The sequence below is a fragment of the Gavia stellata genome, chromosome 2 (genome assembly GCF_030936135.1).
Source record: "Gavia stellata isolate bGavSte3 chromosome 2, bGavSte3.hap2, whole genome shotgun sequence".
Taxonomy (NCBI): Eukaryota; Metazoa; Chordata; class Aves; order Gaviiformes; family Gaviidae; genus Gavia; species Gavia stellata.
In genome coordinates, this window is record NC_082595.1 from 66,744,294 (window position 1) to 66,767,686 (window position 23,393).

Below are 23,393 nucleotides of genomic sequence, written 5' to 3' on the forward strand. Positions count from 1 at the left end.
TGTTAGGAGTATTGACAAAAAGCATTAACTACCATTAAAAAAGTCTCTTTTCTGAATTTGATAGAGGGCGTGGGATCAGCAGTAGTTGTGCAATGTATGGTGGTTTAACTTACTTTGTGGCCCAGAAGGTCTAGGTAGTCAAGCAGGTTATCTTGTATCAATTTTAACATTTTATGGACCCACTTAACAAATATAACCATGTAAAATGTATACTTTGGAGAGATAGAATCAGTGATTACCAGGAAAGTACCAAATAAAGTGGAGTATTATGTGTTATCTTACAGCCTCATGATACTGGGTTTTCTTGCTATTTGTCTCCTGTTTTATCAACATAAACACTTTATACAATGTATGTCTACCAAAGCTGGATGACCAAGCCTGAGACTGATGTGAACAGAGCCTTAGACCCAAGTGGCAAGTAATGTGAGTGGGATTCAGCTGCAGTAGGTGACTGGCTGTGGGTGGGAAGGAGCCAAAAGGCAGCCTAACTCAGGTACAAATAATGAAATGAGAAAACAAGTATATTAATTTGTAAAAAAACCAAAAAGCCATTCTCCCCAAATGCCAAAAATCACATGCAAGTCCTTGCCTGTCTTCCTTCCCTTACCTCCTCTAAAATTTAAGCAAAGCAAGGTTCAGTTGAAAAGCCTTTATTAAGTATCATATCATGGTTGCTTGCTTTGTTGGCAGATAATGGCACACAAGGGCCCTCGGGGGCAAAGTGCTGTCCCTTGGCCAAAGCTGAGGAACTCTGGACAAGTGAATTGGAAAGACTTTCATTGTAGGAAAATCTTGCTTCTTCTGAGGAAGTGAAAGTCTTACGACAAGAAAGGACTAATCTGATGAAAGACAAAGTGATCTACTGTAAATGGGACCTCCTCACCAGATGGAGTTCATGAATCCTTTTGGATTCAACATGCCTCTTCACTACGGGGCACAGATGACCAGAAAACGCAGGGTGGAATGATGGACAAGTATGTTATGAGGCACGCAAATAGGAAATTTCCCAAGGAAGAACATGAACAGTAAACAATTTTTCAAGCACATTGTTTTTCTCAAATAAACTATTCTCAGATCACAGAAGCTTATCCAGAAAGTCATCACAGAAAATCTAACTAATTTTTTTAAGTGTTCACCTTAGGATCTTAGGAAGGTTGTCACAACAAAAGCTTTAATTATGAGGAACATAGAGGAGTTGATAAAATCTGAAATATCAATAAAGTAACTTTTACAGTAAATTATTAAAAGTAATAACAACAAATTGTCAGGACCACTCTTCACTGCACAGTTTCAAAGGAACTGATGTATGAAATTGCTTAACTACCGTGGTATAGAGTGTAACGTAAGAACAGCTATACAGGATTCTTCACCAAAATGGAGTTTAAGGCTACTAGTTTTAGAAAAGAGAATCTGAAACTAGGTTTTAAAGACCATACTTAAACCCTACAGAGGAGAGTGTTGTTTATGCCCCTAATAACTTGGAGTCCATAGCTACAAAATTGTATTTTGTGGCTTCTTAACACCCAGAAACAGGACATTTATCCAATTTTGTGCCAACTTTTCAGTTACTTATAAAACATAGAATAGTCAAATCTTGAAAGTATCTTGGCTGTTTTAACCCTTTTCCTTGCCATGAGGGGACAGAACTGGTACGAGGCTCTTGTGTCTAAAAAAGCGCCTGGATTTTAAAATGAAAACATCCTTCATGAAAATCAAGAGGAGCTCCTTTTGGTTCTCCTTATTACATATCTTAATGTGCTACAAGAATCCTTAGGATTTAGAAATCTGTTAATTTATAATCTCTGCCAAAAAATCATCAGCATCCTCTCAAATCCTTTTGTCCAAGTATATCATATAGCTATCTAGTGTGCTATTTCCAATAATTTCTGCTCAGTTAGGTACACAATAACAATGGTATTACATGTATTCAATCAAGTATTTTTATTCATAGAATACATCTCAAATTTATTTTAGCAGTTTAAATAAGTGAGTTTAATGTATATTTAGTCAAGCATTACTGTAGTGAGGGCTTAAGTAGATTAGAAATAAATGAATCCAATTAAAGAACACGTCTGTGAAATTTGATATGTCATAGGCATGAATGAACTGTTTGCACAGCAACTGTAAAGAAGTCATTAATGATTAACTATCTAGAAGAGGTTTAATCAAGGATAAATGATATAGGACATAGTTAAAAACATTTGCATTGAATACATGGAGATTCTGAAATAATAAAAACATGCTTTGCATCAACAGTGACGTGAGTACTGGTCTTGGGAGATGTATTTTTTGTTATCTGTGGTAGACGTGCAGCCACGGGCTGCAGCTGAGACTTAGCTTAGTAACATTAGCTATCATGCATTGATAGCGGGAGATTGTTCCTTCCAACAAAAAGCTTAAGTTTAATAGGTGAGACAGACAAAGATATTTCACAAAAGAAGTGTTTCGTACAAGAACATATTGTTATCCTCCCTTTCAGAGCTAATATTCAGCAAAGTTAAGGTAGGGATTCTCAGAAGTGATCAGTGTTGGGCTAAATTTGACCCTACCAAAACTACAAGTCCCATTGGCCACCTTGAGGGTAAGCTCAGGCAAGCGCCAAGTGCTTGCTAAAATCCCATGACACGTGATTTGTCCAGTGTGGCACCAGTAGTCTGTGGGGGGTTGAGAACTGAATCCAGATCACTTGGCTACTAGATCCGTGTCTTAAAGGTGTCCGTGGTATTCAATGTATATTTTTTAACACATAAAAATATTAAGAAGTCTGAGATGGGAAAATCTACCCTGTACAACTGCAGTTTGTTGCACTGTTGCCAGTCTGCTTTTCTGCAAAACTGAAACTGTTTTACAGGGATATATGAGAACTTATGTTTATGTGGCATTCATTCCTAAAGGGGTGCTGCATACATGCTCTTGCTGATGCATTGAGGTGACATTGGTTTTTATGGAGTGGTTGAAAGGCAGTAGTTGGAAGAAAAAATATTAGACTTTTTAAAGTCTCATTTAACAGACCTTTAGTTTATTAGAAATATTATTTTGAATGTGCAGGTGAATTTGAAGTAATGGAAACCCCCAAATGTTTACCAAGAAGTCACCACAATAATTTAATAAAGGCTAACAGTATGGATGTGAGTCATGGAGTTCTGCAAGGTTTAACATGCCTTCAGATAAAGTATTCTTAATTATTCGGTGGCCATCCAAAAAAAAAAGGCATTGCAGGCTATATCCATTTAATCCAAATTTCTTATTATCAGTCAGATTCTAACATATACAAACATTTATAAACTCCTGTCAAATATATTTCTCCATTTAACTTGGCAAGCACTGAATATACATCGAACATGACTTTTAGCCAGTTGTGCTCCGAGGCACCTCACATTTGAAAGAAAGCACTCCTAGTATAAATAAATGTTACAAAATTAAACTCAGGTCATCATATTTTATTTATTTAAAGCATTTTTTTTTCAGTGCTATCTGTAACTAAAAATGGTAATTATACATAATTAGTCTAGGATATCTTGGGCATTTTATTCACAAACAATAATAAAACCCTGGTGCATATTTTCATCCAGCAAATCTAGGAAATAAAGGCAAATACAGTGTACAAAGGGCTTCTTTTGGAGCCAGAGATGGCTAGACATGTGGTTGGGAATGACAAACTGTACCTTCAGACTGCTGAAAACTCTGCCACACCGTGATTATCTAGGGGCCAAGATGTTTTATTTAACTCCAACTGACAGTTAAATGACTGCGTTCTGAGATGAGAAACCAGTCAAGGAATGTATAAAACTTCTCTGACAGTAGTTGTCTAGAGGATATCCTCAGACATTTGTGTTAAATGATCCATATAGGAAACTTTGTGCTTCAATTTTCCTGAATGTATCAAATCATTAATTAAAATTCCTGGTTTGGATTGCTCTGTCTTCAAAAGAAAATACAGAAACATGATATCATGTATGTGAATCTCATGACTGGAGAAGCTGTAAACTTTGACTCAACAAGATGTAAACAGCTACCATTGCTTATGCTATTTATGGGGATAAATGGGTGCCTGGAACTTAATGAAGGGATCCGATGTACAGATCTCATACTTTTCCAAGTAGATGCTTTGCTTAACCATTAAATGTACTAATGATAAACAACCACTTGAAAGATTTCTGGAGGGTCTTTCCAATTACTTTGGTGTGCGGTAGGTCAGGCCTATATGGGACTTTTCACTCAAAGTTTTAGAAAGGAGGATTACTAACATCATCCCAACAACTGATGGAAAAACTGAGGCAGGGAGTATCTCTGAGGTCGCACAATTGAATGTCAGTGTAGTTTCATAACAAGCAGTGAGGTTCAACAGCTTTTTTCCCCACTTTGTCCTGAAATTTGGCTTGCTGTATGAACTAAATGAAACCTCCTTATTTTGACTGGTTGTGGAAGATGCTAAAGGGATTGCATATGCTCCTCCTGAAAAGTCTCGTGAGCAGACTGCAGCCTTTGTAAACATTTCTGAGACACATTGTACATGAACAGAGGACACAGCAGATGAGGAAATTGTCTGTTTTGTTGTACCATCTGCTGATTTAGAAAGCCATGAAGATGACAAACAGCCAGAATCTGTTCTCTTTTCACTCATCTGCTAAATGGCGCTCTGTTAGCATTGCATGAGCTGGAGTGTGGAAATGTTAAAAGTTGCAGGCATTGTTTAAAAGTAGAAGAATGATATATTACAGTATTGTGGTCAGACACCCATGAGGAAGTGCCAGACTTTTACCACCTTCATGGCTGATTTTAACTGAATTGCAACAACTCAGTAAAATAGACTGAACATTAATGACATGAACACCTTTAGTTTAATCTTACAATTTCTATTCTGTGTCCTGTTAGACTGGCAGAAAATCTGACGAACATAATTTTTCTGATTTTTAACTAAAATAAATGCAGAGCGCATATGACCATTTTCACAGGTTTTTTTCATGTAAAACTAGAGGAAATGATGAACATACATTATGTGTTCAATAGAAATAATAGTGCAACCAATTAAAATTACACCTTGCTTTCTTTTGCATGAACAATGCTTTCCACTTTGCTTCACTTGTGTGAATGATTGTACCCATGATGTAGGAACCTGCTGCATTAAGATCATCTAACGCTCTTACTTTCAGCTTGTATTTCAATAATTACTTTAATATGTGTAAGGAATGACATGGGCCTAGGTTATCCAGTGTTTGTCAGGTTTAGGTGGTCACATGATGCCTTTTTATTCCTTTTTTGTTGTGATTTCCAGTGAGAGTATGATTATTGCATATTGTTCAGACTACCAATTGAAAGATACCTAAGAATAAGAGTAAGATCTGTTTCCAGTTGTATACTGGTATTTTGATTGCTGCTGGAGAGAATGAACTGAAATGCATTTCTAATCTAATTCTGTAACTCCACGTATGAAAACTGAATTTCTGTGCATCTTCTTTAAGGTGTCTAAATTCAGTGTCTTTTGGTGGAATTAAATACACTGTAAATATCTGCCTCTGTTGGTTATCTGCATACTCTTAGTCACTGCATGTATACCTTATTCTTCCTTTCTGGCACGTTGTGGCATTAACATAAAAAGATGCTCTTTCTTATGGTTTTTGCAGAGTTGTTCGTGGGCTGAGCATATTTTCTTATTTTTTGAAGGTTTTCTTCTTGTTTTGAAGGTTATGTTGCTTATGACGGTAGATATACAAGATCTCTATTCTTGAGTCTGGTTGTCCTTCTTAAGTTCTTTTGATTGAACCTGGGTATTTATTCTTCACTAATGGATGTCATTATTTTACTCCTTTCTCTGGATACATCCTGTTGAGCCACTCTTTCTATTTGAAAGCATTTTTCAGGGCTGAAATTATCTTCTGTTCCATACAAATACTGTCTTTATGTAGGGAATTTGCCCTGGTTTTGGCTGGGATAGAATTAATTTTCTTCCTAGTAGCTGGTATGGTACTGTGTTTTGGATTTAGGATGAGATCAATGTTGATAACACACTGATGTTTTAGTTGTTGCTGAGCAATGCTTACACCACGTCAAGGACTTTTCAGCTTCTCATACTGCCCTGCCAGGTGCACAAGAAGCTGGGAGGGGACACAGTCAGAACAGCTGACCCAAACTGGCCACAGGAATATTCCATACCATATGACATCACGCTGAACAAAAAAAAAACTGGGGGAAGTTGGCCGGGGGGGCGCGGCCGCTGCTCGGGAACTGGCTGGGCATCGGTCAGTGGGTGGTGAGCAGTTGCATTGTGCATCACTTGTTCTGTATATTCTTTTATCATTATTATTATTATTTTCTTCCTTTTCTGTCCTATTAAATTGTTTTTATCTCCACCCATGAGTTTTACTTTTTCTCCGATTGTCTCCCCCATCCCACTGAGGGGGGAATGAGCAAGTGGCTGTGTGGTGCTTAGTTGCTGGCTAGGGTTAAACCACAACAGAATCTTAATAGATAGAGGCACTATTTGTACCTTTAGCTCTCTAATGTTGATGTCTAGTCCTACTTTAGCTTTTAGATTTTGGTTAAAGTAGTCCCAAACTTCATCCTATTACTTGAAGAAACACAACTACAAAAAAGCCCGACTTGTCTGTACAGTTTTAGTTTGTCTTGGGCCATACTGTGCCCACTGGGCCTCTGTCACTAATTCCAGTCTTCCCAATGTTATTTCTAGCAATGCTGACTCACCCTTTCCTCATCTTTTTTCCTTCAAAAAGACCATATAAAAAAAAACCTCTCTTTTTTTTCAGTTTCATGGTGAGCTCTATCCACATGCCCAGTTGCAATATTTGTGCAAGCTCTGTTGTTTGCAGAGAATTCGGGTTTTGTGGTGCTCTGTTACTCTGTTACTGTTCTTTTTTGGGTCTATCTGCTAATGAGTCATTGTCTCTTCCTCAAACTTTCGTTAGACAGACTGTTGCCACCATGTTTCATATTGTACATTTTGGCAACGGTAGTAGGCAGAAAGTGTCTTCTAAAGCTAAATTGTGAGAACTCTTCACACAAGTGTTGCAGATCCAGCTGGCATCCAAGTCATGTGCAAACAGATTGGCTTCCTCTTCCAAATGCTTTTCTTCTTCAACCTTTGTCCTTCTCCATCTATGCAGCTTGCTATAGCTAGATCTCTTTACTAAAGGATGTTTTGTACTCAACTTTGAGGCGCTTGATTGCAGAGAAGTGCAGTTGGTACAGCCATCATCCTTGTTTTTTCATGATGCTAGCTCTAGTACATAAATACGTGCTTTCAAAATTAGGCTCAAGCTTTATAATGGGCATTGGAAGAGCCAGAGACATGACATAGAGTGGAAATGCTTCTGGGAGTTAGATCTGAGAAGAAAATGGGAAGCAGCATATTGTAGCAAGAGGATTTTACGCTTTGTCTTCTGATTTCTTTTTGCTTATAGTGAAGCATGATAATCCAGTCTGTAGGTGCCTGATACATTGACCATACTGGCCAGACTCTCATATGGGGGGGAGGGACAAGATAGAGGAGAAATAATACATTTTTGGAAGCATATGCTACAAAAAACATATGCATCCAAGTTTTTTGAGGAGTCAAAGAGGACCTAGAATTTCCACCCAACTGTGGAAAGAATGGCTGTTTCCCATCAGGAAAAGGTGGAGGTCTTCAATGTGTTTCCCTTTGCAAAGAAGTATCACTTTGGTCTTGTCTGGATTCAGTTTGATCCATCTGTTCTTCATTTAAGAGCTAATTTCCTGTAGTTATTCTGATGTTTTATAGTGATGATAGTTGCATCAGAAAATGAGATAAATAGTAGATTGTCAGCAACATACTGTTAGCAATTGAACACATGCCATATCACTCTCTCTCTCTCAGCAGTCTCATGTAGATAGATGTAGACTGTATGGATCCCTGTGGGATCCTGAAGGTGAGGACCTTGGAGGAAGAGGCTCGTATCCACCACCTTTTTTTGAATTACGTGTAGAACACAAGATGCAGTACTACTGTGTTGCTGGGACTGTGTAATAGAGGATTCAGGTGTCTGAGGACAGGAATCTGGAGATTATAGTTCCATGGTTGGTGGAAGTTTTATAAATTCCTCCAGGAATTTGTCAGAATTTCCATCTGTAGTTTGTGTATCACTAGGAACCCTGGTTCCTCTAGTCCTTTGCCTCACAGTGCATGTGGATATACTCAAACGTTTTCATTTCTTTGTGGAACATCTTCTGCATCTGACATTGGGACCACAGGACCTGTCTCCATGTTTTCTTTGGGTGTTTTTTTTTTTTTAAAAAACTTCTGGTATTTATCTTGGCCTATTATTATTGGTGTTCTGGTGTCTATCTTGGCTCTTCTGAAGGGTATCTGTGCTAGGGTGGGATTGAGATGGTATTGAATCATGCCTTAGTGATGCAAAAAAGTCCAGGTGTTTCACCTGCGAGGAGAGTGCAGATGTGTTCTTTTTCTAAGAGGAAAGTTTGCATTTGGCAGCAAGAACTTCAGATAGCTTTCTTGTTATCCTTTGTTTAATGATGTTACCGTCTAAGCAATTGACTGCAAATACCAGCTTGTGGTGTTTATTCTAACGTGTGGTGTTCTGGGAGGGTGACTCCTCTCCATAACGGTAACAAGGACTTGGAAAAGTAACACATAACGGCACGCAAGGTTTTGGGCAGCCTGGTTTGCCCGGGTTTTTTTAGATTCCTGTGACCTAGAAGCATTGTACAGTGTAGTCTCTGTGATTTGCGTGCTTGGCCCTTACACAGATTGTAACAGCAGGCAAGTAGTGTTGGAGTGACAGTCTGTGGTCTGAATACTGGGGTGGTGTTTCATCCAATTTTTTACAACTCTTCCACTGACTTGAGAAAGCAGCAGACTGTTACAGGATGGCGTACACCAGAGATGGGGAGGTAATGGCAGGAGTGCAGACCTATGGGTTCTCCAGCAAAAAGGCAGGCAAAAGGGTTGGTAGGTTCAAAAATGAAACAGAACCTCCTCATATCCCTAAGACTGTGAACAACTTGTCTACTTAGTTTTGATTAATTTTCATTTCTGGAGGCAACACTTTCTGCATCTGACACTGAGACCACAGGACCCTTCCTTTTCTTATAATAAAATAGGCAGGGGGAATGTGTATATCAGGATGAGACTGATGATAGCTTTTTCAGGACTATTGATAATATCTCATGCTACTGTAGTAGTTACATATGAAAATTAATGGACATAGAATTTTTTCTGGTGTTTTTTATAACATAAAGATAATTTGATAGGACTCAGTTATGGAGACAGATGCTTTGCATGTCAAGTCAAGGTGCCTGGATAGAAATTCTGAGGGTAACCATGGGAAAGATTAATGGTTTCAAAATATGTGGATGAACCTTACCTGTCAAATAGGCCAAAGCAAATTCCTGTATTCAGGTGCTTTCACTGCAGGCAGGGTATTTGAAATGCAAGTATTATAGCAGAGGCATATCTCTATTAAAGCCAAAATTTGAAGAAATGACCTCATTAAGAAGTCATTTCACATTACAAAACATTAATTATACTTGGCCAATCTCTGCCTGCTGTGGACTGGAAACAGTGTAGTCAGTACAGTTCTAATGTCAGTGATTCGTTTTCATGTGTTATACATACATGGATACATACACATTGTCTGCACTGCCAAAAAACCCTAAGCCTCTTCAACCAACAAGTTTGTTCTTTATCAGGTGCAAAAAAATTTTAGGGTAGAACTGGCATGAATTAATTTGTCTGTTCTGCAGCTTTGTCTGTGGCTGTTCAAAGATTCCTCCTATTCCATTTATTTCAGTGATTTATCAAGTTTATCCTTCTGCCCCTGACTTTTATCTGAAAGCATTTCAGTGTACTAAGCTGTGATCTGCTCAGGTTGTTGTGCAGCTCCTTTCTAAAAAATGTTAGACTGTCACGTCTTACATAAACATATGTGTGGTTATAGAGCAAGATATTGTTGCTAGAGCTGGGTGAACAATTTATTATTAATATAATTCATTAAGGATGAGTCTTTAGGTTTAGACGGAATATGGGGTAATGTGTGAATGAATATGTTGCCTCCTTGACTGTGTAAGAGAAGCATTATTCTCCCCTTGCTCTCCTACTTCTTTGCTGATTAACACAAAGGAAGAGAAAAGTCATGAATCCTTCCTCTTTTCCTCCAGGTAGGTAGGTCAGGAAGAAACTCTTGCTTCACTGTCTTTTAATAAACCATTGTCAGAATAAGTTCCGTATGACTACATGAAAGCTGGAGAGCTTATTTCTTACTCCCCTGGGTATCAGCAGACATGCAGATGTGTGCAGAGGGGTGCAGTCCAATGCATATGCCCTCGTTATGCTTAGTAAGACATTGTGAATAATGCCAGTTTTCCTTACTTTTATGTATTCATTAGAAGGTTTGAAGAAACTAACACTGAACTTCACAAACTGCTGTTGTATCTAACTCCCCATAGAAAACCTCTAGTATTTTGTGAGTGGGGGACAGACTATTTAAATCACAAGATTTGTATTTATTTAGCTGTTTTCTCTGACTGGTATACTCTTTTAGAATAAGAAACTTCAAACAGAGGAATAAACACTCACAAGACTCAGAAGAAGAAAAATTCAAAAATTTGCATCAGTTGCCTGAAACCTTGTAAACAATGAAAAATATAACCTTACAGATAAAGTATTTTCCATTAAAAAAAAGTTATTTGTTCAATTTATTTAGTCATCTATGCAGGCTGTTATGTGTACCCCCACACATGCATGAACACAGACACAGACACACACACACGTGGTAAGTTTGTAGTTGTACAGTTAAAAGAGTTTTGAGGAAAATGTACCCTATTTACTGCTTAGCTGTGTGACCAATGCAGAACTGTAATATAAATCTCAGAAATTTCCATCCCATTGTTTTTTATTGCTGACGAAAGTAGATCAGGATGATAACAGTTGGAAGCAAAGAGCAATCATATTTTCAGTATAAAAATAGTGCTATTGTTTAGTAAGCTATACTACTTAAATATATTAGGGGGATATACTGGCTTGCCCTGGATGGTTTTATTTTTTTCCTTAAAAATATCTTTCGTTTCCATCCCCCACTAAGAAGGAAGGAATGTTTCCCATTAAGATATGAAGTGAGTTTGTTTTTCACTTTTGCCTTTTATATAGGGATACTGAATATAAAGGACTACAGCTCTCCCTGGATCAGGTCACTGCTACCAAGCCGGCATTCTCATACGCAAATTCAACTCCGACCATAACGGATAATAGAAAGGGAAGCAAATCCCGCCTCTCGAGCACAAAGTCAAAATCAAGGACATCACCATACCCACAGGTAGTTGTCTTTGAAAAACAAAATTAAATCTTTTTGAATATCTTGATTTTGACTGCTATTTTACCCAAGTAATTAGAATGGGCCAAAGAACATGTTACTCAAAGGGAATAAAGGACGACAGGTTGTAAGATCTTGAGACAGGAATATGTTTCTTTAAACTGTTTCTAAAAAGCTGGAAACATTTATGTTTCATCATGCATAATAAATCATCATCAACAACAATAACAGCACAGGGCTCAGAGTTAATGAAGAGCGGACAGAAGGACAAGTGCAAATGTTGGTTTTGAAATACTTGGTTTGAGAGGATTGTGAGTTTTGCCATTTGAGAAAGCTTGCTGTTTCTTACTTAGTCTGTAATAATTCCAACATATCTAGAAAGTTGCCAGATGTTTGATGGCAGTTTAATACTGAAATCTTAGTCAGGAGGAGTGAGTTTTGAGGAGGGAAAGCAACAAGCTAACTTGCTGAAATGGAACAAGCTTTTCTATGTACAAAGCTCTGAAAAGGAGAAAGTGCTAGGAGGTGGCTATTGATGTCAGTAGACCTTAATTTCCCAGGTTTCATTTTCAGGCCTAATATGTAAGGAACATGTCATGTCCCTGCTTAAACAATGCACCAGACTTGATTGGGTCTCTGAACTGGAGCTTACCTAATACATTTATGCAACTGATTTCTGCAGACAGTGCCACAGCACTTGCATACTTACATTGTCAACCCTTTAGCTCAAATAAATCTGTTTGTCGAAATAACTGTTATGTTTACTAAATAATGATGCAAGTTTTACTGCCGTTATGCCACCACACAGTGGATATAAATGTATGCATTCATGATGTAACATTGAAGAGCTATGTATTTTTAAAGAGTCCAGGTCAATATTTAACTGATAATGACCTTGATGACTACAGTTTCTCTGCAGGCACAATGTTTTCTAAACTGACCTCTAAGAGTGTACAATGTGAGCCTAAGTGTCTACATTACTTCCTTGTTTTCTTTCTTTTTCCCTTCAAAAGAACCAAGGGTAAGAATCTCAGTTAAATGACATCTGCTTTTGGCACAGGGAATATGTAACCCAGTGCCTAGATATGAACTCAGATTCTTAATTTTAAGAATCTAATTTTGCCACAGGTTGTTATGGCTCTTATTGTTTAATCATTTGTTCACATGCATTTCTGTGGGTTGTTAAAGAAGAGTCTTTCTCTTGAATGCGCTACACCAAACAACTGCAATAAAACTGCTTTAAAGAATCAGGAAAGATACCTACAATTAATTCTAAATTAGATTTTTAAGATTACTATCTTTGATTTACTGAAATTACTCTTCATCTCCCCTTACACAGTCCTTTCAGAAGTCCTCATCTGCTAGCAGGACAATCCCAACTGAAGGCGTGTTATCCTCCCACATCGATCCGCTTTCTGAAAGTGTGACTTTCATCAGTACCTGCTTATTCTCTCTGCCACCGGAAAAAATCCTGAACTAGCAGTGCAGTGTTGAGACTGGTGGTTTATCAGGGATTGTTGTCTCAGGGCTCAGGATGTTTTAGTCTCCAGTTTCATTTTGCATCCTCATTATCAGCTGCCTGGGAGTAAAGTCACAGATTTCATCATTCAAAAAGAAGCAGCCGTGCTAGTTGCCAATGTCTTGAAAAATGATCATACCCTTCATTGTAGCACGTCACCACAAGCAATGCTGGCAGCTTGGCTTTGCATCCCTCTCATCCTTCTCCACCACTGAATAAAATGTTGAAAGACTAAGAAAAGCTGTTGTGAAGAACATGCAGCAGGTGGTATGGCCTGTGTCCCCCAGTCTCCAGCCCACGTAATTTGCCAGTCAGTTGTGGAGAATTAGAGTGTGACTCAAAAGCCACGGCTGAAAAGTGAGGTCATGGGTTTTGGCTTACACAGGAGCCTGGGTTTTGGTGGAGGAAGGAAGCAGGAAGTTTATTAGTAAAATAATAGCAGTGCGCAAAGTATTTCTTAAAGTTAAGGGCACCTAGGAGATTTCAAACGTACATACTTTCTATCCTTTTTTTTTTTTTTTTCTTTTCGCCTTACCTTTTACTTTGCTTCACTCTTGGAGAGAAAAGCAAATCATATGCTTTACTGGGTGACGACTGAGAATCCTCTCCCTTGCCAGCTGTGTGCCCCTAAGATAGCTAGCTTTATGAGAAGTGAACTGTATGAAAACCTTCTTAATAAATTTCAGTTTAATGTTTACTACTAGGGCAAAAAGTGGATGTTTTGGTCACCTATGACAGTGTTAATGTTTTTTTCCTCAAATCTTATGCAAAAGCAGACATAGTGTAATATGGTGCTTGTAGGATCTTTAAGCAAAAACTGAGTTCATTAAATTGGAGGCATTGTTCAGCCAGCCCCAGGCAGGGGAAGGGCAAGCATAGAGGAGACCAACCCAAAATTCATGACTCAGCTGTAGGATTTGCACAGACACTTTGATCCGTGCTCTTCTAGACCTGTCCTACCAGAGAGGTGGAGGGCTGAAAGATGGGGCGAAAAAACAGGAGAGGTGAAGACTTGATAGAGATTTGCAGAAAAAGGAAATTGTGAGTTGGTTCAAAGATGCCTGTAGTCTTCCCCCATAATAATAACCATTGTGAAGGGCTCCCAGAATTTAGCCCTGGACCTCATTTATTTTGTGTTCCCAAAAGCTAGCCCTGGACCTCATTTATTCTGTACACAGGAAATAGCAAGAAGATTGGAAAAACATTTTAATTGTGATCATCTGAACAACTGCTTTGGAGTTCAATCTCCCATTAATGATGATTGTTTAAAGAAAATACTTAAAATTGTCTGTTGTCTGCCCCTAATAGAAATGTTTTATGGTCAGATCTGGATAACCTTTTATTGCTTCATATCTCATCTTAGTTCTTGGATAAAGATTGTATAAAATGAATGCATGCATACAAGGATGTACCCAAGAGCTGTTGGATGGAGGCTTTGGTGTGTGTTACAGCATGCATGAATTCTTGGAAGTAAGAGCCTTCTCTAGTAGGTGTATATTAATGCATGTGATTTTGGAGGTAAATTGATTTTATAGCTCCTTTAAACAGATAATCTGAATTAATTCTGCAGTCGGCCTCTATTTGGGCATATCACCCAATGGGGTGACGATAAGAGAATCAGGCTGAATTCTAGTCAGCCTTTTTTTGTTGTTTGTTTTTTCATTTCTTCCTGTAGCCTAAAGCTTTGGCAACTTCCAGAGTATTCAAAAGCAAAGCAAAATCCTCTTTTTATAGTAAACATAACTCCTGATCTGGTGAAGAGTCACCAGCAGTGGGGGTTATTTTAATGGACATGCTGTATTACTTTAATCTAAGCCTTTCACCATCTGTTCTGCCTATAATAGTGAATGCAAAAAGAACATATTTTACATTTCAGGATTACATTAGTAAAAAGTAAGATAAAAGTGATTTAAAAGCATGCATATGTTCTTAGTACAATGCAGCCCGCATCTGTGATGTTTTTTCTCATGGTTAAGACACAAATCAAGAGGAAAGCTGCTAATGCTGATGTAGTGAAAGTTTTTCATGGAAAAGAGGACTCTGAGAGGGTTTCACTGTGTATTTAATGTTTATAATGATAAAAACCTGAGTAGGCTGCCAGAAAATTCGGTATCTATAACCTCCATTGTTTGAACATCTGGCATGGTGTGTGGAGCAGGCTGATGTTGCTGTGTATGACAGGATGAGTGCTCAGGCCAGTGAGACACCTGTAGGAATAAAAGATCAGGCAAAAGAAAATCGCCCGAGAAATATTAAATTGTCTACTGGCCTAATAGAATTCCATGGGCTCTCATAAAGTAAGCTTTTCTTAGACATGGAATTTATATTTTCCTATTTCCTTGCCCCTTCAGCTCTCCTGAAGTTTTTCTTGGAGTGAAAATAGCATCAGTGATGGCCTATAGCCCCTTTCTATGTCAGTGCTAATCCCACTGGTGTGCTCTCCCTGCGATGGTACACTGGATTAGCACTCTGGAAGACTTTTCTAGTATCTGGAGTTGGCAACTCAGTTTCTAGGAACCGGCTGGAGGATCATTTAATTGATTTATTACTGTTTTTTACGCCAGAAGACAATTCAGAAATCACCTGAAGGGATTTCAGATGTTGCCTGTCTGAAGTTCTTTATCATGTTTAACTTCTGTCTGCTGGTTAAACTTTGTCAAAAACCCCCAAAATAACAAATTCTGCCTGATAGAAGTCAGAAGGCAAAAATTAGCAGAAAGGAAGACATTTCTGGTGAGGCAGGACTGGGATTGAAAAAAAAATGTATGCTTTATTTAATTTTTATTGGTCATAATTTTCTTTAAATCTGATTCCGTTTTCTATGGCCTTTCATCACTTGACATATGGGAGCCTAATTCTGACTTGAGGGATAGTGTTTCCACTCCCATTTCAGTAAAGCAGTAACTTTGATCATCCTTTCATTTGTCCCCTCGTCAACATGTCACACCTGCCTGTATTAGGAGTCTCCACCTGTCAGCATCAGGTTCCCAGAAGAAGCAGTGGTAGGACTGCAGTGATAGAGGCAGCCTGACAATGCCAAATAGAGATGTGATTAGCTTTAAAGGGAATTAGACATATTTTTGGCCTATGTCTGCTTACGTTGTACCTTAAGAATAAGCAGTCATATCAAACCTTGGTAGACAATGTGGGCCACAAGTAATTCACTGTGTTAATTTAATTCTGTCCATGGCCTAGCAGCTGCTATGGGTCAGATCTCAAATAATCATCATTTGCATCAAGTACAAAGAATATGCATGAAGTATTGTTGGTCTTGACTACGTGGTTATACAACATTACCTGGTGCATTTCTGATACACTGAACATGTACCCTTTGAAATGGTTTCCCTTTCTTTAAGAAGAGTGCACAAAGGCCTGTGCAATTGAATCCTTTGTGGTCAGGTTCAAGATAAAAAAAACAAAATTGAGCAAGTTTTCAGTTAAATGGAGAAATTCCCTTCAAGAGAAACTATGTTGGACCCTGAGGTGTCCTTAGAAACAGAGAACTAATAGAAGAATATTTATTAGAGCTAAATGAAATTAAGAATTTTCAGTTTGAAAGAATCTCTGGCATTTATTACCACAAGAAATTGTAAAAAAAAAAAATTTCATTGTAATATCATTAGAAATTAATTTTCCTTGTCCTCTTCATGAAAGAAATACATACTATGAGTTTCATTTTTAATAGGAAAATAAATGAACTTTAAACTTTTTTATACTTACATTTATGCTTACATTATCTTATATTTGAGCTTAACTTTTTAAATTAAAAAATCTAGTTTACAAAAGTCAAATCCAGAAAGAACACTACAAATAATTCTAAAATTAAAAACAGGCACAGAAGTAGTTTTCCTTCTGTGAATTTCCATTTTAACTAAAATGAAATACTAAAAATATTGTTACTAATTTCTAATTTTTTCATTGGAAACTTAATTTTATCTATATATTTTTCTCAAAAAGTTCACAATAATTCAATTAGTATTTATGAAGATGTCTTTGCGACTAAGCAGTTTGAAGACATTAGTTCTGAAAGGATGATAGAAGAGTTAGACATTCCAGTTGGTCACATAACACTGTGATGGCTGAATAAAGTTCCTGGTTAATGTAGGCCGAGTTACTGGCATTTAAAAGAACTCTTTCGTGGCTCTGTAACTATCTTAACTCCATGCAAAATCAGATTTATCCTTTCATCTCTAAAACCTGGTGATGAATATGGTGGTACTGACTTGCTGACCTCCTCCATATCTACCGGTAGGCTTTTTGCCTACGGGTATTCTTCTGACAACTAATAGCGAAATATAATCGAGCTCCTCAAAGCCATAACCCTTTCTTTCTTTCCTTTAAATAACCTATCGTGTTAACAAACAGTATTCACAAATATAAACTGGGATACTGAAGAAATACCCAATTAAAGGCCAAAACCACTACTGATGTTGCACAGCTGTTTTAAGTTTCTTTAAGTCAAACATCTGGTCAGTACTTTCAGTTGGTAAGTGCATAAAACCTTGATCCTGGCTGATAATGAGGAGTTTCATAGCAACTCAATCTAATGAAAAGGAAGGTAAGCTTATGTTTTCAGGAGAGAGGCCTAATGCCTATTAAAAGAAAAGGCAGAGTGGGCATCTGGAAGGTGAGTGATGGAATGGGAGAATTCCAAGGTTTCTTGTTGTAATACATTGATTTGTGACATGAGTGTGCAGTACTGAAGAGGTGAGCATGTACAGCTTTGGTCTCATCCCAATCCGTAATCATGGGTGAAATTGATTTAAAGATGTTCCATGAAGTTCGACAGTTCCAATAAATAAAGATTTTAAAATGAGATAGGTAAATCCTAGGAGGCTTAATAAACATTCTTTTTTTTTTCTTTCCCAAAAAGTATCTACAAGTTTGAAACACTCATTATAAATATCTAGAAATCTGTGACATTTACCTTAACCCTTATTTCTCCCTAAACAGATGCCCATGCTCCTATTCTGTCTGCTTTTCCAATTGCCTGCTAGCTTCTGCTTCTGTGTTGGGAGGGCCCTGCTTAAGTGAGGGTGCCAAATGCCCGCTCTGCCTGCTTTGGCTAGAGGTTGCCTTTTCTGACAAATAGGTTCTGGATTTTCCTTCTTCCCACATTGTAACAGAGCTGTGATTTTTAGCTTCCTACTGATCTGCCATCACTTTGGAGCTTTACCCTGTAGTAGAGTTGGTAGTCCCAGGATCTACAGGAGGCTTTCTTTTCCCTACTAATAGGAGGAAAGAAGTTCCAAGGTACTGCTCCAGGTAAGAAAAAAAACCAATGACAAACAAAATATGAAGAAAAGAGGGGGAACCCTTAGAAAAAGAACTTGCAAATGTACTCCGTTTCAATTTGACATGCGAGAATGCTCTGGGAGCGGTGTTATTTCAGTCCCTTTTGAAAGCGTTTTGTCGAGGACCACTGGGGCACCATCGCTGAGCATAAGCGCTGGCTTTCAAAGCAATAAGAAAAACCTGGACATATTAAAAAAATATTGAATTGCAACATTGATGTTGCTGAGCCTAATATTACACATCATAAAGGAGATGGCTATTAAGGGGATGTTTTAGACTTTCATGAGGTCTGTCCTGTCATCTGTTTAGCTCATTAGAGTGTTGTACAGGAAGGGACTGGGAGTCCAATCAGAAGGTGCAGATGTACGGGCACGCTCACAAAAAACACCCTATCACATACATACTCTGTGTTTTCAGCGCAGTTACTTGCAGATTTCACCCAGGCGTAGTAATTTCCCCGCTGCTTCTCCTGTTTTGCAGTATTCTGGATTTCACACGGAGAGATCTGAGTCTGACCACGAAAGCCAGTGGGGTGGGAGCCCCCTGACCGATACAGCTTCTCCTCAGCTACTGGAACCCACAGACAGACCGAGCTCCCAGCACCACGATGTCTCCTGTGCCTACAGACAGTACTCGGACCGCAGTGCTCTCTGCTACGGTTTTGCACTCGACCACTCCAGGCTGACCGATGACAGACATTTCCATACTCAGGCCTGTGAAGGAGGCAGATGTGAAGCTGGCCGGTATTTCCTTGGCACGCCGCAGCCGGGAAGGGAGAGCTGGTGGGGTTCTCGTTCAGCATTGCCCCTGACTAAATCATCCCCTGAGAGCAGAGAAGCGTATGAAAACAGTATGCCTCACATAACGTCGGTGCACAGGATTCATGGTAAGAGATAACAAGGATTTGCAGAAGTGGCACCATCTCAGATAAAGCAACATGACATAAGCATGCAGCTGTTTATGAAAGAGACTCTTGATGTATGTCCTTGTCTCAGAGACCGCATCTATGGAGATGAGGAATACTTAAAATTCAAGTTGAATTTGACAGTCTGGTTTATATACAGCAAAATTTAATTTTGTTGTGTATTTTTTAATCTGTGAAATTAAGGTGGAAATATCTGAGATTTTAAGGATGATCTTAAAAATATAAACAAAATGATACACTTGATAGAAATGTGTTATTTGTTTGACTTAAGATCAAACTACTTTGGATGGAATATAATTAGCAAAAAATAAAAGCTAAATCCGAGCTAGACATTAAAAAATCTTTAAAGTCTCTGGAGAAATTGCTCTCCAAATGACTTTTTTTCTCTGCACTGGTTATTGCTAGATTCTCTGAGATTTGCTGTTTATTTTTATTTAAAATTGGCAATTCAAATTGACATTTGCTTTTGGTTTCAGACATTTATCCCCAGCTATAATTTTTAGCCAATTTGAGTCTCTCTGTACTTTCAGCACCAAGCCTCAAGCCTTGCTTGGTGTCTGGCAGGTTGCAAACTCAGGACATTAACACATCTTCAGAGGCTGAAGCGAATAAAAAAAATCACAAGTAAAGGCTGATCTTGGGTTTGGAAAAATCCGAAGGTCCTTGGGTTTAAAGGGTAGGCTGAGAGCTGAAAGACTGCAACTGACCCAAAAGTCAGAGTTCAAGGTTGTAAGCATAGATGCAGCATAAAAAAAAAGTTTTTCTACTAAAATAACCTGTTAAAATATAGGTTGTATCTAAAGAACTCATAAAAACTAATTACATTAGTACCATTCCATTGACTCGCAGAATGAGGCTTTGGAAATCAAAAAGAACTGTACTATTTTACTCCAATCTGAGGAAAATTTTGTTGAAATTAGAAAAAATTATTAAATAGCAAGTTCTAGGAAATACAGTAGGAAGAAAAATGAGGAAAGAAAGGGAGCCCTAAATTTTGCTGATGAGGACTGTTCTCCACTTTTCCTGTGAGAACACACCTCCTTCCTTGTGTCTGTTCTGTACTTCTGTCATACTTGTGTTTCTCTAGCTTTTTCTTCTCCAAAAAAAGAGAACTGAGCGAAGTATGATAATTTTGCTGGCAAATTTTATGCATGATAATTCTTGCTGAGCATAGAAAGATAGTAATCTAGAAATATCATATGGAGGTACAAATACAAAAGTGTTAAATATTTATTCCATACCTTGATAAAGGATAATCAGTACAAATGGATAATATAACTTTATTTTAGTTTGTTCCTTGGTTTTGTTGTGATTCCAGGTGCTGTAGTTATTTTCTTTATTATATCAAGTCTTACACGTTTCAGTAGGCCTCCAGTCTGCATGTAGCTTTGGGGGTAAAACCTGACATGCTGGTCTTAGTTGAGGAGAGGACTATCTTAGCTTCCCTTGCAAATGTGCCATTTTCATTTAGATTTAGGCAGTTTCAAACTTTGGCCTTTCACAAATGAAACTCTTTTTGACAATAGTATGTGAACATTGCTGTCAGAGCAGTTTCTTTGGGCAGAAAGTATTTTCTTCCTTTTCTGTTCTTTTAATGTATTTTCTGGTAGTTCTGGCTCAGAGTCGCCTTACAATAATGACAATTAGCTGACCAGTATGGCAGGCCCTGGATATTGCATATAAGCTCATGCGTTTCTCGTCACACTCAGGAAGTCTGGGACACTGCGGATCTGGTCTGTGCAGTGAGACAAACTGAGCATGTGGTTTAGAGCCAGGGCCGACCAGCTCCCCAGTGTGTCATAGTGTGCCTGACGTACTGTGTGCTCTGACGGCGGGAGCTCCCTTCCACCTTCAGGACCTGGCATTTTGGGTTCAGATCTTAAGAGCATGTGAAGGATAAATTTATGCTCATGAGATACTCCACAGTGCAGCACTTCCACCTACAAACGGCAGGATATGTTTATTATAAAAGCCCGTCACTGATTTTGGTCATGAACTTTGCAACACAGTGGTAGTGGTCTGCCGCCCAAACAGATCTGTATGCCTTGACCCAACACCGAGCAGGGGGGAACCACTTGTGCTAATCTGAAAATGGGTTTCCTTTGCGGCGTCCTGTCAACCAATCCAACAGGCCTCACCCCAAAGAGGTCTTTGTATGTGCTGAGGCAAAGGCATCGTTAAGTAATTTGTGCAAGTCCAACACGTGCCTTCCTGCAGGTACATATCTCAGCAAATCCTTTATCAAGCCCTTTATTATAGTGTGGCCTTAGTTGGCTATTCAGGTTTGGGGGTCACTCACTTTCTTCCTAGTGAGGATTGACAGGTCTGATTCTGTCCTTTCAGCTACATGCAAGCTGAACACCTTCTCTGATATGTCTATGTGCCTTATTTTTTAAAGAGGGGTAAGAATATAGTTACATTTTCCCATTCTAAAAGTTTTATACAGCAAATACTTATGCGTTGGGGTACGACATCACATTTTTACAGCAACCCCGTCTAACAGCTGTGGGTTCTTATGCTTCTAAAGAACAACTTCATTACTTGTATTTATTTGTTGTTGTGTAACCTGTGTAAAGCCACTACAGGGCCACAAACTATTCCACAATGCTGTCTCTATGTTTTAGCTCCTGGAAAGGCCTAAGAAGACATGCTGGAATGATCTACATTTGTAATTCCTTGAGATTTTTCCTTTCTCCACCATCCCAATTCACTCAAACTTTGTTGATGCGAAGAGGTAGTGAGGGGTCAGGGGCCTGAGCATTGGGGTTCAGGGAACTTTGACATGCCCTAGGGTACCCTGCCTGGCCTCTAGCTGCTCCAGAAGACACAGAGTTCTTGTAGAGTTGGTGCCATAGGTGCTGGGCCCACGCAGATGTTTGGTTAACCTAGAGCGTCTCAGATGGCACTGGATACCTGTGTTGAGGCGCTTAGATCTCTTCTTTGTACATTTTCAGCTGTGTTACTTGTTCCATGTGCAGACACTGGAAACTAGAGGTTGTCACTGAAAAGCAAGGGGTCTATCATGGTCATTTTTTGGTGACTTCATTACGAATCACTTGCCTGTGTCTTGGTTTTTTTTTTCTGTAAAATAAGGTTCAGAGTTCTTGCTCTTCAAGATTGCTTTCCTCCTTCAACCTCAATGCTTGTCCCCTTTCTCTCTTCCCTAGGGAGAGGACACTGGGATGAGGACAGTGTCGTTAGCTCACCTGATCCTGGCTCTGCCAGTGAATCAGGCGACCGATACCGTACTGAGCAATATCAGAGCAGTCCACATGAGCCCAGCAAAATTGAAACTCTAATAAGAGCCACCCAGCAAATGATTAAAGAGGAAGAAAACAGACTACAGCTGCGAAAAACGACACCGGATCCACTGGTCTCCATTAATGGCACAGGGAAGAAGCATGCTATCTGTTTTGCAAACTACCCTCAGCAGCAGTTGGCAGGGGATGTCTGCCGCGTCCCGACGGTTGCCAACACTCCTCCCTGTGAACACATCCAGCAACGAGATGGAAAGATTATGAGTCCACATGAAAATGACTATGACAACAGCCCCACAACACTGTCTAGGATAAGCAGCCCCAATTCTGACCGAATATCAAAATCTAGTTTGGTACTAGCTAAAGACTACCTGCACTCAGACATGTCCCCTCATCAAACCCCAGGGGACCACCCAGCAGCCTCTCCAAATTATTACAGCTCCCACAGGCAGTACTTTGATAAGCATGCTTACACATTAACTGGATATGCCCTGGAGCATCTATATGACACTGAAACCATTAGAAACTATTCACTAGGCTGTAATGGATCACACTTTGATGTGACTTCTCACTTAAGGATGCAGCAAGATCCAGCACAAGGACACAAGGGAACATCTGTTATAATAACCAATGGAAGCTGACACTTTTTTTCTAAAAACTTTTGTGCTTTAAAAAATAACCTTTGAGATCTAATTGGAAGATATTATATGTTTTCATGCCCTTGTCATTACCAGCATTTGACATACCACAGTGCACTAGAAAGAATAACCTAAGGTTTGGGGTGATAAGTTAGTTAACACACATTACTTTTAAAAAATAAAAATGCACTGGCATGCAGAGTTAGAGTGAATGGAGCTAAACTCAAAGTTGGTGCCATGCAAGGGGAGGAATGAAGGATGGAAAAGGTCTAGGCAGGCAGTGCTTGGGGCAGGCTAGCAGAGCAATTTACGCACACTGTATAAGAGGTGGTTGTTTGCAGACGCTGCCAAGGGCAGACCTTCTGAACTGCATGTGCCCCACAGGTCCCAGCCAACAAAACTGCTGTGCACTATTTTTACGCAGAAAGTTGGAAAGTGTTCCTTCGAAATACACAT

At 38.9% G+C, this 23,393-nt stretch overlaps 1 protein-coding gene across 1 annotated transcript in view; it reads left to right on the forward strand.

Moving 5' to 3' along the window:
• The window catches only part of SIM1 (SIM bHLH transcription factor 1), a 47,651-nt gene extending 24,711 nt beyond the window's left edge, over window positions 1-22,940 (forward strand). The window contains exons 9-11 of the mRNA XM_059835604.1: window positions 11,141-11,306; window positions 18,598-19,003; window positions 22,210-22,940. Coding sequence (XP_059691587.1) covers window positions 11,141-11,306; window positions 18,598-19,003; window positions 22,210-22,940 — 1,303 coding nt within the window. The remainder of the gene's footprint in view (window positions 1-11,140; window positions 11,307-18,597; window positions 19,004-22,209) is intronic.
• Window positions 22,941-23,393: the final 453 nt, after the last annotated feature.